General features: G+C 33.9%; 1 protein-coding gene across 1 annotated transcript in view; it reads left to right on the forward strand.

Annotated features, from left to right (window-relative positions):
- The first annotated feature begins 2,064 nt into the window (after positions 1 to 2,064).
- The window catches only part of PROZ (protein Z, vitamin K dependent plasma glycoprotein), a 35,063-nt gene continuing 19,686 nt past the window's right edge, over positions 2,065 to 17,441 (forward strand). The window contains exons 1-4 of the mRNA XM_051990547.1: positions 2,065 to 2,134; positions 3,864 to 4,063; positions 11,008 to 11,032; positions 12,448 to 12,561. Coding sequence (XP_051846507.1) covers positions 2,065 to 2,134; positions 3,864 to 4,063; positions 11,008 to 11,032; positions 12,448 to 12,561 — 409 coding nt within the window. The remainder of the gene's footprint in view (positions 2,135 to 3,863; positions 4,064 to 11,007; positions 11,033 to 12,447; positions 12,562 to 17,441) is intronic.

Raw genomic sequence — 17,441 nt, forward strand, 5'->3', positions numbered from 1 at the left:
AGTAATTTGGGAAGGATTTGGGGGAAATAGCAGAATAGTTTGTAAAATTTCAAGCTCTCCTGATTTCTCTCACAAATAGAAAAAAATTTACACTATTAACTCATGAAAAATCAAGACTTGAGGTAGAACAGGGGTCCTACTGATACAACCTGAAAAGATCTGAAGAAAGATCCGGAGCCGGGATTAACCTGTGTGATTTGTAAACTGCAAACACCTCCGAACTAGCTCCTCAGAAACTTTGTCATAGGAAAACAAATGCTCTAAATCATTATTGTTTAATGAAAATTAAGACACCTCTCATTCACTAAGATGACAGGATGAGTGTTGGAAGGGATGTAAGAAAACTGAGACACTAATGCATTGTTGGTGGAGTTGTGAGATGATTCAACCATTCTGGAGAGCAATTTGGAATCCCAAAGGGCTATCAAGCTGTGCGTATTCTTTGTCTCTACTAATCTATATCCCAAAGAGATCATAAAAGAAGGAAAAGGAGCAATGTATGAAGAAATGTTTGTAGCAGTCTTTTTATAATGACAAAAAACTAAAAATTGAATAACAAGAAGATTATGTGATGATCAGTTCTGATGGATTTGGGGCTCTTTTCAATAATGAGATAATTCAAGGCAATTTCAATAGATTTGTGATAGAAAGTGCCATCCACAAACAGAGACCGAACTATAGAGACTGAATGTGGATCAAAGCATAGTATTTTCATCTTTGTTGTTGTTTGCTGGATCTTTTTTTTCTTTTCTCATTATTTTTTCCCCTTTTCATCTGATTGTTCTTGCTCAGTATGATGAATATAGAAATTTGTTTAGAAGAATTGCACAAATTTAACCTATATTAGATTGCTTGCTGTCTTGGGGAGGGGAAAGGAGGGAGAAAAATTTGGAGTGCAAGGTCTTGCAAAGGTGAATGTTGAAAATTATCTTTGCATGTATTCAGAAAAATAAAACACTATTAAAATTTAAAAATTAACAAAAAAAGAAATGGTGAGCAGACAGATTTCAGGAAAATCTGGAAAGACTTACATGAACTGATGCTCAATGAAGTGAGTAGAACCAGGAGAACATTGTGCACACAGTAAGAGCAAGTTTATGTGATGATCAGCTATGAAAGATTTAGCTCCTCTCAGCAATACATTGATCCAACATAATTCCAAAGGACTCATGATGAAAAATGCTATCCACATCTGGGGGAAGAATTGATGGTCTGAATGTAGATCAAAGCATACTATTTTCACTTTCTTTGGTTTTTTTTTTTTTTCCTCTCTTTCTTCTTTTGGAACATGACTAATATGGAAATATTTTAACATGATTAATACATGTATCACCTATATCAGGTTGTTTACTATCTTAGGGAAAGGGAGAGAGAAAGAAAAATTTTGAAACTAAAAATCTTAAGATAAATACTAAAACTATTTTTATATGTAAATAAAACAATATGATTTACAAAAAAAAAATAGAAGAAAATAACAAAAGAAAAAAAGAATACATTGCTCTTCTAAAAACTGTCCAACCCACAGAATTATATTCTAAGTTTACAAGAAAACTAGAGAATGTTAGGGTAATAAGGAATTCACCATAAAAAATAATTGCATGTTTATAGGTTACTCTGAGACATTTAGATATTTTCTGCATTTTCTGTGAGATAGAATAAAGAGTTTTCCTATTCTCAATATATACATTGTTAAATTTAGTGCTTGCACTAAATGCTAGAGATTCTTTGACGCATATCTGTGAAGACCTAAACTTGAGCTAGATTTGAGCTATGTTCTAAAATTTTCCAGAATTTCTAGAAGAGAGCAAAATGAGCCCTAAATAGAGAAATGCAAAGATTTGCCTGGTCCATATAGTCAAAGGTCCATAGTTATCTGGAGATAGTCAAGAGATAACTGACTAATCATCCTGCAGCAGCAAGTCTTCTTTCTTTCCTCCCTCATTCCCTCCCACCCCCATGGCATGAACTTTGAACTTTTAACATTCTTTATTTGCTTAACTATTTTGAAAGACCCACTGGTATGCCGCTGGATTCTAGTTCGCTGAACTAGCCTGGACTATCAGAATGGCGGGTTGCTTTTGGATGCTGCAGTTATGTTTCCTTGCCTTCTCTCTCCATCAGTCAGAGCAGTCAGGTACGACATTTGATTCTTCTATATTACTACTTTCATTTTTCCATTGTACTGATGGCCTTTTTGAGACAACCTAGAAGCAGATCTGAAAGGTGGTTATTTTTTTCAGGGAGCAAATTAGTCAGGGCACTTTCTTTTTTCATTGCTAAATGGATCCTTTTTTTCCTCTTTCATTTTCCATATCAATTTCACTGAAATCCCCTTTTAAAGTCTGTGAAACAAAATTATCCAGAATACGGTCTAATGATAGCCTAAGCAGTAGAAGAATAAGAAGTATTTCTTATGATCTGTCATTTTCCCTCTCTCCCAAATGGTCTAAGAGACTTTCTCTTCTAAGCATTTATAATTACTGAACTTACCTGAGCCAAAGTTAAGTGTACTTTTCTACAATAATAAAATAACAGAATGAAGAAAAGAAGAAAGGACAGATTGATAAATTCACAGTCAATTTATTAACTTTGAAAAGTAAATAGGAAAAATAAGATCTTATGTTCACCAAAATGACTAAATATTTTCAATGGTTATTATTCTAATAAGTGACATGATTAAAATAATCTCATTTGAAAGAAAGTGATACTGATTATAAGATAAGATCAATTTTCTAGATTACAAATCTCTTAATATACATTTCATATTTACCATGGAATTAAATACATCTAAATTTCACTGAGAAAATAGAATTATAAGATGTTAGAAGTCAAAGATCTTATGGGATAATTAGGTAATCTTAGTAGATTATCTAAGAAAAGGAAGGAAAATTACTTTAAGGAAAGTACTTAAGGAAAATACTTAAAATATATAGAAGAGTAAAGAAAAATTTAGAAGGATACACAGACAAACTTTGTTAAATGAAATAAGTATATTTAAAATGTATATATTAAGAAGAGTGAAATAACTTCATACATACAATCCATTTTTCAGTTTTTCTTTATTGAAATGGCAATGTTTGTTGAATGCATAATGAAAGGGAAATTTTTTCAAACGATAAATCTAGTTGACTCCTCATTTTACAGATGTGGAAACTGAGACTCACTTTGAAAAAATATATAAAAAATAAAGTTACACTAATCATACTAAATTATAGAAATGGTCTTAAAGAAAAATTTTATGAGACTTGTTTGAGGTCACAAAGCTAGTTGCTGTCAGAGTCAGTAATATTTCCTTGGTATTTTAAATTTATGTCATGTTTTAGTACAGACTCACTTTTCTTTTTTTTTTTAATATTTTATTTTATTTTATAATAACTTTATATTGACAGAATCCATGCCAGGGTAATTTTTTTACAACATTATCCCTTGCACTCGCTTCTGTTCCGATTTTGCCCTTCCCTCCCTCCACCCCCTCCCCTAGATGGCAAGCATTTTTATATATGTTAAATATGTCGCAGTATATCCTAGATACAATATATGTGTGCAGAACCGAGCAGTTCTCTTGTTGCACAGAGAGAATTGGATTCAGAAGGTAAAAACAACTCGGAAAGAAAGACAAAAATGCAAATAGTTCACATTCGTTTCCCAGTGTTCTTTCTTTGGGTGTAGCTGCTTCTGTCCATCATTTATCAATTGAAATTGAGACTCACTTTTCTTTAAATGATTTTAAATAAATGAAAAGGGTATTTGCATCAGCACAAATGTCAGTTGGTTCTAGGATTTTATTTTATTTTTAAAACATCCATATATCATGGACTTATTAAAAATCAGAGATCCAACAATTCTTGAATGATCGTTTTGAGTATTGACCTCATCTGCTTTCTTGCCCTGCTTTCCAGTATTTTGGCCGGCTTCTAAGGCAAATGAAGTTATGGTAAGAGCGAAACGTGCCAGAACCTTTATTTTGGAGGAGATTTTAAAGGGAAATTTGGAAAGAGAATGCTTTGAAGAAATATGTGTTTATGAAGAAGCAAGGGAAGTGTTTGAAAACAATGAAAATACTGTATGTACTACATTTTTTTCCCCATTTCTAATCATTTCACCTTTTGCTATCCTATAGAAATTCCAGGTGTCAAAAGAATAAAATTTAATTAGTTATGTCTTATAAAAGAGTGAACACTTTCTTCCACTACTCCAACAAATTATCAGGTGGTTTACTGTAGGATATGTACTTGAGATCCTATTTTTAATTGGTCAACCACAGAATCATACTCAACATAAATGCATATAGAGAGAGCAAAGACCAAGTGTGTTCCAGCATAGCAATGTTTCCTCTTAACTTGGCAAGTTAATGGTATCAGTAACTTTAGATATCATGCATAGCAATAGATTTTTCCCTGTTGTGCTATAAATCTATATATTTAACAGAAAAGCCTACTTGTCTCAAAAAGGTCAACTCATATTTGAGAACAAAATAACCTTTCTTAGAACTAAACTCCTACATAAAAATCTCGTCTTGATTTAGTGTTTGGATTAGTTATATTACCTTGACACATATGATCAGGTATGCATTGGAAGAAGTCCAAATCAGGGGGCATATTTATTTTAAACAACTCCCTAGTTTACTGGAAGGCAATAACAGTTAGCCTAATTAGAATATAAGGTGAGAACATTTCAGGTTGTTGGTAGTACAATATTTAATTTATGCTTTGGATTTTTGCTTCTATCTAAGTCTGAGAAAACTATTTTAAAAGTTCATTCTGAATAAAAGTTTCCATCTTGTTACTACAAAGTCTGCTTTAATAAGTTTCCAAAAGTTCTGACTTCCTTACATGTCCATATGCTGTGAACTTATGTGAAACGGGCTGTGTTCACTTGTGGTTACAAAAAATTTGCAGTGTACTGCTCCGATTTCCCTTGCAAGGGGCCCTGGATATTTGCAACTCTTATTTCCTGTCAAGATAGCATAAAGCAGAGGCATAAATAAGGCATTTGTGTGTCCTATGAAAGTCTGAAAATGTGTTCTCTGTGTTCTAAAACTGTGTCTTATGTGTTTTTCTCTGGAGGCTTTCTGGCTTCATTATAATTCAGGTAATTTGATTTATTATCAAAATACCCCCCAAAAAAAAACAAAAAGAAAAGAAAAGAAAAAACAAGAAACAAACAAATAAACAAAAAAACTAATAACAATTTTTAAAAACCCAACTACATACCATAGAGAGTGGAATTCTCTGGAGTTCAAATTATGTGTATTTAAAAAAAATATCCTTCATTTGTCCCCTTTCTTGTCAGAATGCTTTTTTTAAATAGCTCCTTCCATCTATCAATCAACAAGCATTTATTAAGCACCCACTATATACTAAGCACTGTGTTGGATCCTGAGGAATACAAAAACAAAAGAAATTGGGCTCTGCTCTGAAAGGCCAAGAGAGAGAGTGTGCGTGTGTATTTATGTGTGCACACATACCCCGTCCCCCCATTAACACATATCAAAGAATAAATATTTATTAAATATCTTACTATGTGTCAGGTGCTGTGCTAAGTGTTGACCACAGTGCTTAGCACTATATGTGTGCCTCTGGGCATGCACACACAATATACATATATATGAATATATATAAATATACACACACATATATACTTATATATGCATATAAGACATAAATACAAGGTAATTTGGGGAGGAGGACACCAGCATTTGCAGGAATCAGGAAAGGCTTTATGTAAACTAATGTTTGAAAAAAGCCAAATGACATGTCTTTGATCATCAGTTCTACTCTTTTATGTAGCTTAAAGCTTTCATTTCTAGGACATAAATCTGAATGGGTTTTTCAGAGTTTAAATCCTGCCTCCTTTAAAAAAAAAGAAAAGAAAAGAAAAGAAAAGAAAAGGAAAATGGTAGAAAAAAGTGGGGGAAGGGATCATATACTGACATGTTCAAAGCAAGATGAAATTTTATGGTTGTTTTTACATCATTAAATTACTGTTCAACACTAAAGAAAAAATTGCACATTCAAATCAGTCAAACTTCCTGAAGAATTTTGCTGTCACAGAAGGGCTGGAAACAAATTTCTTTCGAAAGAATTGAGTATATTCAGAACTCTAAGCAAGTAGAATCACAAATGTACAGAGGAATATCATGGTAAATGTTTAAAAAAAAAAAAAAAATTACCCTGGAGGGCAGCTAGGTGGCACCGTGTACTGAGCACCTCCCTGAAGTGAAGAAGACCTGAGTTCAAATCTAGCCTCAGATATTTACCACTTCTAGTTGGTTGACCCTGGCAAGTCATTTAACTCTCAATTGCCCCAAAATAAACAAACAAAAAACAATTGTCCTGGAGTTAGAAAAGACTGATCTTCCTAAATTCAAATTCAAGTTCAGATAGCCATGTCACCTTGGGCAAGTCAGTTTACCCTGTTTGCCTCAGTTTCTCATCTATCAAATGAACTGGAGAGAAAAAAAAAATCAGTAAACCACTTAAGTATCTTTGCCCAAAAAAACCCAAATGTGGTCATGAAGAGTCAGACATGACTAAAAAATGGCTGAACAACAATTGGGGAAAATATACCCACACGTTTACATTTTATTCAACAGAATAAAAATCAAGCCTTGATTTATACCATTTGGTGGCAGTGCTCATGATGAGAGCATAACAATGATCTAGCAGAGATCAGAACTAGATGTAGTACATTTTGCTATAGAAAGAATTTGTTGATTACTTAACTCCTTCATTTTACAGATTGGAGACCTGAGGTTAAAAGTGGAATAGAGTGGCTCAAATTGACTTCTTAGGTTATTTGATTTTTAGATTAAAGGACTGCTCCCCAACTTCATTTTTTATTTTCAATTGATTTGTTTTTAAATCATTTTAATTTCCATATATCCCACCCTTACCCAGAGATGTGATGACCGAATATTTTAAAATCAACCAGAGTCAGGAGTTCAGGTTAAGGGAAAATCTTCAATCTTTATTCTTTTTGAGGTGAAGGAGGATTAGCAATGTGAGCAGCTGCAACAGGAACCAACCAGCAGTCTCTTCTGCCTCTCTATCTGCCCCTCTGCCTCCATCCACCAAAATCGTCATTTCCTATACAACACATCAGGACTTGCACAAAGAGTGGGCGGGGGCCATTCTTTCTCCAAGCTTATATATTAATAGAGTATGGTCCAATTACTATTTAGCCTCATGTGCTTGGGACCTCAGTGTATCAACTCAAGCTTCAGCCCATTACACAGAGAGTCATTCCTGATAACAAAGGTTTTTAAAAGAGAGGGAATAAAGCAGTTCACCAAAACCAATCAATATTAACTGACTCACATAGCATATACAATGTTCCATACCCAGAGTTTTTCACTTCAGTAGCTTAAAAAAAAAATCAAAACACAAAAACCCCCACTGCTACTCTTTTACTTTGAGGTTATCTTGGTATTGCTCTCTCTCCATCTCTCTCTGTTGCTAGGATACTAATAAAAGGAAGAAATTATGTTCATCTGCTTCACAGCTGAATTTGAGAATAACCCTGGGGATTTTTAGTGATTTAAATTTTTTTCAGATAATAGTTGATAGCCTATATTTTTTTCCTTTGAAAACTGTTCCTCCACTTGGGTATATCTCTTGATCATATATATTTGCCCTAGTTCCCTATAGATTTTGAAGATCAAAGCTTTATTAGAAATATTTAACACAAATATTTCTTTCCATTACATCCTTATTTTGATTCTAACTGCAGTGGCTAACTTGTGCAAAGGTTATTTTACCGTTATATTATAAAAATTGTGTATTTTGACTTTGATAATCTAATGTCTGAGAATAAATGTTTTTTACTATCCATACTAGAAAATATTACCTTATAGGCTTGGTGTGATGAATTGCTTGAATTCAAGAATTCTGACCTGCACTGAAGCCTTTCAGGTGATCAAACTAAGTCTAGAGCCAATATCAGGAATGGGAGTTGAAGGCAGGTTTCTTTTTAAATGGCTTTCCTAGATTGAAATGCCCTTTATGAGAGTTGAGTTAGTATTTTATTCTAATAAAAATAAAATTTTATCCTAATATCCTAAAATATCCTAATAAATCTTTTCTCCTGTAGACCAGGATCATCTGTGAAATTTAGTCATTAATTTTGGAATTCATATTTCTTGGGATTTTTTCTAAAGGGCTGATAAATCCAATTCAATTCAGGTCAACAATTATTTATTAAATATCTTTCATAGAGAGAGCATAGGGTAGGCACTAGGCGAATTACAAAGTCTAATTATGACAAGAATCCTGCCCTCCAGAGGTTTATAGTCTAGTGAGAGAATTTTATATAGATACATCAGAGATATTTGTGAGATCAGAAAAGTGAAATATAAAGTGATATGTAAGATGCTAGAGGGAAAAGTGTTATTGGCCAGGGGGAATCATAGAAGGCTTCATAGAAAGGGCAGTATTTAAATTGGATTTTTCTTTTTGACTTAATCCTACACTAATAGCCAGGTAAGTCACAGGAAGGGTCTCCAGTTTTAATGGAGATAATAACCTGGTTATATCCCCAACCAATGCCTCCTTTTCTTCCATCAGACACAAAGGGAAAAGAAAGTTTCATATACTATTAATAAAAAAGAATAAAGCTTGGAGTTAGGAGAGTCCTGGTTCCAAATATTACTCCCAGCACTTGCTAGATGGATGACCTCATTACCAATTATTTAACTTTTCTCAGCCTGAGTTTTATCTGTAAAATGGGAACAGTAATATCTATGGTACCTATTTCACAGGGTTATCATGAAAATAAAATGAGGAAATATATGTGTATCTAAATCTAAAATATTTTGCAAATCTTAAAGCCTATACAAATGTTACCTGGTATTATTATTACAAATAAACTTCAAAACATAATATGACTCAAGGAAGAAGACTAATTTAATCTAATCTATACTATCTTCATATATTTAATCAGGTCTTGCCAACAGATTACTATATATCAGGCCTCATAGTTTGAGTCTTTTTAAAAATTAATTTGCTCTTTCCCTTGAGTTTTAGCTGGTGATAAAGCAAATAAAAATAAACAACCTCTTGTCATTTGACACTAATTACTATTCAACCAGGGCAAGTAAAAGAATGTTGTTTTCTGAGGCTATCTTATAGGGTAAAATTTTCATATATATTATTCCACACAAATTGCCCCTCAGCTTCAAAAATCTCCTTATAGATTAAATGATAGAACCAGTAATCAGTTCTTTATGGTTTTAAATAGCATAGCGTCTGACTTTCAAAGCTAAAATCCTGTAGTCTTAGTTGTATTTCACACCTATGTCACATTTCCCCTAGAGGATATTTCTAATTTGTTCAGTGACTTGTGAATCAAGCCCTATTCTTTCACATGGTGGTTGTTCAGTTGTGAACAACCTTTCTTGACCTCATTTGGGATTTTGGGGGGTAAAAATACTGGAAAGATTTGCCATTTCCTTCTCCGGTTCATTTTATAAATGAAGAAATGGGCAAAAAAAAAAAAAAAAAGTAAAATGACTTGCCCAGGGTAACACAGCTCGTAAGTCCCTGAGGTCAGATTTCAACTCAGGTTTTTTTGACTCCAGGCCCAACACTGGACAGCCATATAAGAGTAAATACACTTACACGATAGTTGTACATTACTTATATCCTCTATTGTGCACTAGCTAGTGGTGTGTAGATCTTATCGCCCCTAATAGATTGTAAACTGTTTTAGTAGACACCAAGTCTTATTTATCTTGTATTTTTCCTAAGCATCTTGAACAAATGATTCTTACAAACCATGACCCCAGAAGGCCTTCCTAGGAATAATTGTTATCTCCCTTCAGATCTAGCCCTTAGCAGCTTAGCACCATAGGAATTTGACCACAGTGATAGGGAAGCCAGTTCAGATCTGTTTAAGGCAACAGACTCAAAAAATGGTAAACAACTGCAGAATTAGTTCTTAAAATATTGCCAGACAGCAAACTGAATAAATATTCATTCAGAAGACATTAATGAAGCACCTAATATCTGCAAACAACTGGGTTAGCTAGTATTTATTGAGTCATGGGAGGAAGGCTAAGCTGTTATAAAATCCTGTAACAGAATGTGAAACAAAGTAATTGTATATGCCCACCAAAGAGTCCTAGCTCCTAAGCAAAATAGTCCGGTGTAAGAAACAAAATTTGAGGAGGAGGTAGTAGGGATGGAACCAAAGTGCACACTTTGCCCAAGACTTGTCAGATCCCCTTGAAGCAGCCCTGTGCTCACATTTCTCTTTTTTCTCAATAGCATTTTATTTTTCCAATTATATGTAAAGATAGATTTCAACATTCATTTTTGTAAGATTTTGAGTTCCAAATTTTTTTCTCCCTTCTTCCCTTATTTCCCCCTTCCCAAGAGAGAAAGAAGCTCACTTTTCTGAAGGAGGATTTTCATTATTATTTTAATTTCTCTGTGAAGATGAGTATAAATACCTGTGATTCTTTATAGATAGTGAACCACTTCAAAAATTGGAGTGGGTATAGAGGTAGCTCTCTTGTTGTTTATAGCATATTGTCTCTTGTTGAATGTAGGAAACTGGACTCATTCCAAACTAGTTGGGGAGTAGTCGTCAACTGAAAAAGGCAAAGCCAAAGGATGAACAATGAAAGCTTCAATCACTCCCATTTTTTTTTGGTGGTGGGGTCTGCTGAAGCAACAGGGGTTAAGGGACTTGCCCAGGGTCACACAGCCAGGAAGTGTTAAGTGTCTGAGATCAAATTTAACTTCTGGGCTGGTGCTCTATCCACTGAGCCACCTAGCTACCCCCAAGCTTCCCCCTATCACACCAGTTTTTAAAACTATGATGTGAGAAATCTCCATTTTCATTGCCAGCTTTCAGAACATCCAGATGAATATCAAAAAGCAATCCTACTTTTATCACACTGCTATTTTGTTTTTTAATGTTTTAATAAATATATGCTTTTATGGAAGTGAGACTAGAAGGGAGAAACTGCCATTTTAAGTGTTTGAATGTTTTTTTATCTTACAGAATTCATTTTGGAGCCAATATATGGGTAAGTGAATTTCTTTGATTTTTTTTCTTTTTGACTTTTACTTGACAGAATTTTAGAAATAGAAAGAAATTGTAGGGAATCCAACCCTGAAAAAGATAAAGTAATTTAACCGAGGTCACATAACTAGCAGTATTATGACTCAATTCATCCCCAAATTGAACACAAGTTTTTGATCAAGATCTTTGAAGATCACTTACAAAATTACAGGCAATGTTCAGTTACCTTAATGGGAGAAATGTTCTTCTAAATGGGGGAAATTGAAGAACCGAACCAAAGAGTCATCTAAGCATCTAGCCTTCACTCTTTAATGACTTCTTGGATTCCCATACATAATGCTGAAGATGTTGGAATGTATTTTTCATAATAACTGGCAACAAAAAGTTCACAACTGTTCTACATCCTTCTAAACCTTCGAGAAATGACTCAAGAGGAGACAGTTCAGACTCTAGTTGGTGTATTATCTATAAAGTGACATGGTAATAGATTCACCACCAATACTAGTCACAGTAGTAGAATGTGATGAATCTTGTATCCATGGATGGGATCCTAAGGAAGCCCAACTATTTATTAGTAATGAAGCCCCTGACTTGATGTTATCAGAGAGAGAGAGAGAGAGAGAGAGAGAGAGAGAGAGAACGAAAACAAAACTGTTGTAGACTTGTAGTCAAATATAAGGCAACTAGCCTCATAGGTTCGATTTTTGTTTTCCCTTCTCCCCTGCATTGTCCATTTTTGAAGAGGTTTTATATATATCAGTCTCAATTTAGGAAAAAAGTATGGAGTCAGAAAGGAGTTTTATATAATAAAGCAGGAATTTTGTAAAATGAAGAAGGTGGGGAAAAAAGAAAGAATATAAGGGCAAGGTCTATCTTTTTGTCTTCACAGCCACAGTCTGCTATGGTGCAGTGTACAATATAAATTCTTGATAAATGTTTATTGAATTGAATTTGGAAAAATAAAATATACCAAAAAATATCATTAGGCCTTAAGAATGCAAAGAGCAAAAAAGGGCAAAATTTAAGATTTTCATATTTTCATTTTCTCAATTAAAGTAGGATGGAGCTGGGAGGAGCATAGCTAACTAGATATCCATGAAGGACCCTTCCATTTCCATCTATGATCCTGTGACTGGTTACCTTAATTACTCTTCACCTATGGTTCTACTATATTCTGACTTTGTCTTCTGGCTGTCTCACTGAAGAATCTTATCCAAAGCATGGATAGACTGGGACCAAGAATCAAAATTTAAGCTTGCCAGAGTTGCCAGTTTTTAGATGCTCTCATAAAAGTACTGTCTAAGGTAGAGGTTGAAAGTAAAATGACATTGGGAATAATACCTTTTATTATAGGTAATTACATTCCACAAATGTTTTGCAATTCTTAAATTTTCCTGTATTTCATTAATGTTCCCACAGCTGGTACTCCTTGTATCTCCCAGCCCTGCCTAAACAATGGCGTGTGCCTGAATAACATTCGAAGCTACATTTGCAGCTGCCTTGAAGGGTTTGAGGGAGTGAATTGTGAATATGGTAAGAGCCCAGACTGTGAATTAATTTTCTTCCTTTCATGAAATTATCAGAGATATTCTCAACTCTAATTCACTTTCTTTTCCCTCCCTATTCTCTTCCTGTCATAGAGTTTTTCTTTTCTGGTAAGAAGCTGTAATCTGATTCTTGTAGGGAACTCCCAGTGTAGAAACTCACTACCATTGTAGCTGAGTTGCTCATAGACAATTTATTTTTTAGATGAGCCTCATGTTCATTTTATAACAAAACCAAAGCGGTTCCTTTTCTAGTGACATCCAGGATTATTGGATGTCACTTTCAGTAATAAGCAGAAGTAAATGCTTATTATATGGGTTGTACTTGATATGCAAAATATATATAATTTATAGATAATAATATATTGATTATTGAATATATAGAGTATCTACTTTATATAGAGAGAGTAGAAGGGAGGAAGGATCAAAAGTAGCAATAAAATAACATTTTCCCTACCGATATTATTTCACAATAATATCATTACTAAATCATCAAATCTCATCATAATGTCACAAAATGACATTATTTGGCTGCAGAGGTGCAAATTAAGTGAGTGATCACAATATAAACTTGTACTTAAATCTTACCAGCTTAATTCCTCTTTCTGTGCTAAATTGGGTACATATATATTGTGTTTATTAACTGTATATTAATTATTTCTTCTGCTAGTAACAATAATAGCTATCATTTTTATAATAGCCTTTTAGAATCTGGGAAGTGTTTTACAAATATTATCACATTTGATCCTTATAATAATAACCCTGGATATTGTGGCTGCTTAGCTATTTCAGGCAGATCCAATTCTTCATGACCCCATTTGGAGTTTTTTTGGCAAAGATACCGTAGTAGTTTGCCATTTCTTTCTCCAGCTCATTTTACAGATGAGAAAACTGAGGCAAAGACGGTTAAGTAACTCTCCCAGGATCACACAGAGAGTAGATGTAATTTAAATCAGTTCTTCTTAACTCTAGGCCTAGTGCTCTATATACTATATTCCTAATTGCCATCATCTTGAATAACATTTTTGTGGAGCTAATTAAAACCTTAAGAGAGATATGATTTTCCTAAGGTGCAGATCTAACCATGATACTTCTTTATTCAATGAATCCAATGGCTTTCCATGACCTCTAGTTTCAAAGATAAACTATTTTAACATTTAAATCTTTTCATGACCTGGTTCCTACTCTACAATCCAGTTATACTTCTGTTTCACATATGTAATTTTCACCCATGAGTTTTTACAATGGCTTTCCCCATGCTTCTAAGGCTCTTTCTCCTCACTTTATCTTTTTAGAATCTCTGGCTCTGGCTTTCTTCAGGACAAAAGTTCAATCTCCACTTAGCACTGAAGACTTTTTCCTGGGTCCCCAACTATTGTTACCTTTTTTTTTAAATTTACTTTTACTGTATCTCTTGTATGTGCTTATTTACTATATGTTTTCTCCTCCGTTAGAATGTAAGTAGGTGCATGGGTTTTCTCTCTCTCCTTTCTTCCTCTCCTCCCTGCTTCCCTCCTTTTTCTTTCTTTCTTTCTTTCTTTCAAGGAAAGATGGAAGTAAGGAAAGAAAAAAGGAAGAAAGGAAGGAAGGAAGGAAGAAGGAAATAAGAAAGGAAGAAAGGAAGGAAGGAAGGAAAGAAGGAAGGAAGGAAGGAAGGAAGGGAAGGAGGGAAGGAGGGATGGAGGGAGGAGAGAGGGAGGAAGGAAGAAGGGAGGAAAGGAGGGAGGAAGAAAGAAAGAAAGAAAGAAAGAAAGAAAGAAAGAAAGAAAGAAAGAAAGAAAGAAAGAAAGAAAGAAAGAAGAAAGAAAGAAAGAAAGAAAGAAGAAAGAAAGAAAGAAAGAAAGAAAGAAAGAAAGAAAGAAAGAGAGAGAGAAAGAGAGAAAGAAAGAGAGAGAGAAAGAGAGAAAGAAAGAGAGAAAAGAAAAGAAAAAAGCAAAAGAAGCAAAAGAAATGTAGGAAATAAAACTGTGCTACCAGACAGAGGTGCTCCAGGGCTATGAATCTGATTTTTTAAAAATAAATTTTGATAATTACATTTCAATAAACCTGGCAGAAAGGCAACAAGCATCTATTAAGCATATATATTGGAGGGCACTGTGCTAAACACTATGGAGACAAATACAAGTTTAAAAAAAAGTTTGCTCTCAAGGAGCTTACATTTATTGGGGGGCATAAAACATGAAAAGGGATAAAATAAAGTTATAAAAGCATAACTTCATTATAGAGAAATCCCAGTTGAAGTTAAATAATTTATCATGTATTTAATCAGCACAATTGCCTGATTTCCTCAAACTCCATTCTGTTTCTTTTGAATAGTTGTAAAGAAAAACAGATGGTGAGAATAATCCAAGGCTAGAGTTCAACAAGAGTTGAGCAGCAATAGGATTAGTGATGAGTACATGAGAGTAGAGATCAGTATAATGGTAAACTGGTTAACTATAAGATCTGTTGAGAAAGGAAGTAAGAAAAGTTATAGAGAAGCAGTATTTACTCAGAGGATGGAGGAATAGGAGGTTGCTTTGAGGGTGAGGAATCAGTCCTAGGGGGAATGAGGAATAGGGAAAAGAGAGAATGTTAGGAGGTAATTGTAGACAAGAAGATTCTCAGATTTTCTGATCAAAAAAGTGGGTAATTGTGACATTATTGCTGAATAACTGAGGTAGAAAGTAACGGTACTTGAGGAGATGGAAGAATTGTTAGGGAGATCCCTAATCTAATTTAAGTGCATAGAAACTCAGAGGCAGAAGTGAACCTATCTCTGCCATTAGAGAATTTAAAAGCATTCATTTCCTTTTAGAAAATAAGATTCCTTGAACAATATGAAAACGATATAAATAAAAGTGATATCAAGGGGCAGTTAGATAGCGAAGTAGATAGAACACCAGAACTGAAGTCAAGAGGACCTAAGTTAAAATGTGATCTTAGACACTTAATACTTACTAGTTGTGTGATTATAGGCAAGTCACTTAACCCCAATTACTTTGCAAAAAAAAAAAAAGACGAGCTATATTTAGACAAAATTATTATCTTCACAACAGAACTACAAATAATTAATAATAATGAATACTAGCATGCCCTGGGTATCTTTTAGCAACATCTTCCTTGTTTTGGATGTTAACTTCTGTTCATAGATTATAAACTTACATAAGATATGACAAATTATTTTTCATTATAAGTAATATATTTTAGTAGTCTGACCCTCTTAGAAAGAAGAGCTACTTTGGCATAAGGATTTTCTATAACATTTACAATGACTACAGTGGGAGTGCTCACTGTGAAATAAAGGTCACTCTGAATGCAGCAAGAAGGCATAGTAAACTGCTCATCTTTGTATGAAAGAATAAAAAGAAATTATCTTATGTAACCCCAGTGGATGTTATTGTGAAGGGCAGAGGTGGCCAAGTGGTACTTGATCCTTTTTTGTTCTTCCTCTTATCTAAAAGCAAAGCTGTTATGATTCCCAAGTTTCATTTATCTTTTCCCTGGACATTGTTTTAGGACATGACTGTTTTTTGAGTCTCTCTCCTCTCTTCTGGGCTTTCTTTGTCTCAGAAGATTTAATCAGTTGCACCCTGTAGAACCACTTGCTTACTTTTAAACTAAACATCTTTTAATTTAAAATTTTTAGGTTTTTGAAGTTTAAAAAAAATTTAAGTTAATTTTCTTAACTTTTTAAAGTGTCTGGAGGTAATTTAAGAATTCTCAGGTTTTACCAGTCTCTTTTCTGGTTATTTTATGGATGTATATCTATATCTATGTCTATGTCAATCAGATGAAAAAATATTAATATAATAGTTCAGAGCCTTCAATTAGGAAAATTTTTTAAATTTGGTTTTTTGCTTTAATTTAGAATTTGTGAATTTCAACCTAGCTTTTCTCCTTTCCCCAGAATGAACTAAGTATATACAACAAGTCTTTATTCCCAAATCTGGTTTCTTTATATATGAAGCAAAATCAAGTAGTGTTCAGGTAAAAGCAGTGAAAAAAGTATATAATAGCACCTGTCAATGGAGAGAGGAAGTTGGGGAAAGTAGACTTTTTGTAATTTTCCATCAGCTGCTTTGGTATACTTTGTTCTAGCCAGCAGGAATTTTGTAATCCATCCCAATCTCTTGTTTCCCTGCTACATGTAGTTTATAATTCCTTTATTTCTTCTTTGACCATATTCCCTGGTGCTGTTCCAGTTCATTTTGGTTAAGTTCCAGATGAGATTGGGAATACCATCTCATCCACTGCTGTTACTCTTGCTTAATTCATGCTATCCTTACTCCTTCCTCTCTGTTCTTTTGAATAAAGTTTACATATTTTTCAAAGATCCTGGATGTGACTTAAATCCGCCTTCTGGCTCAAAGATTGTAATAGTCCAAATCACATTCCAGGCTGAGAGGAAATCCATATCCTTCTGAACCACAAATATCAGAATGCCAGTCAGTCCCCACCCCTCTATTACACTTAAATTAATGTTGTACATCTTTAGTATGTTGCAGAATCATTGTATCCTTGGTTATAAAATGGGAGGATTGGACAGATGGTTTCTGAACCATCTTTTTGATGTAAACATTATAAGTCTATGACCTAAATTCAGAACATAGTGTTGCAGTAGATATAAAAGTCTGCTTTGGAGTCAAGAAAATGTGGGTTGCATCATGTTCTGCTTTGGACACATAATTACTCTGTGACTATGGGCATATCACTTAATGTCTCAGAACACTGTGCACCAATTTGAAATCATAATCTGTAGAGTGAATGTTGATATGGGTTGACAAAGGTGATTTCCTTGCTGAGAATTCCCTCTGTCAATAAAATTTCAGGTGTGGACTAAATAAGATTATCTGAGTAATGACTCAAGCAGAAAAAGAATATCACTTT

The sequence above is a fragment of the Antechinus flavipes genome, chromosome 3 (genome assembly GCF_016432865.1).
Source record: "Antechinus flavipes isolate AdamAnt ecotype Samford, QLD, Australia chromosome 3, AdamAnt_v2, whole genome shotgun sequence".
NCBI classification, from domain to species: Eukaryota; Metazoa; Chordata; class Mammalia; order Dasyuromorphia; family Dasyuridae; genus Antechinus; species Antechinus flavipes.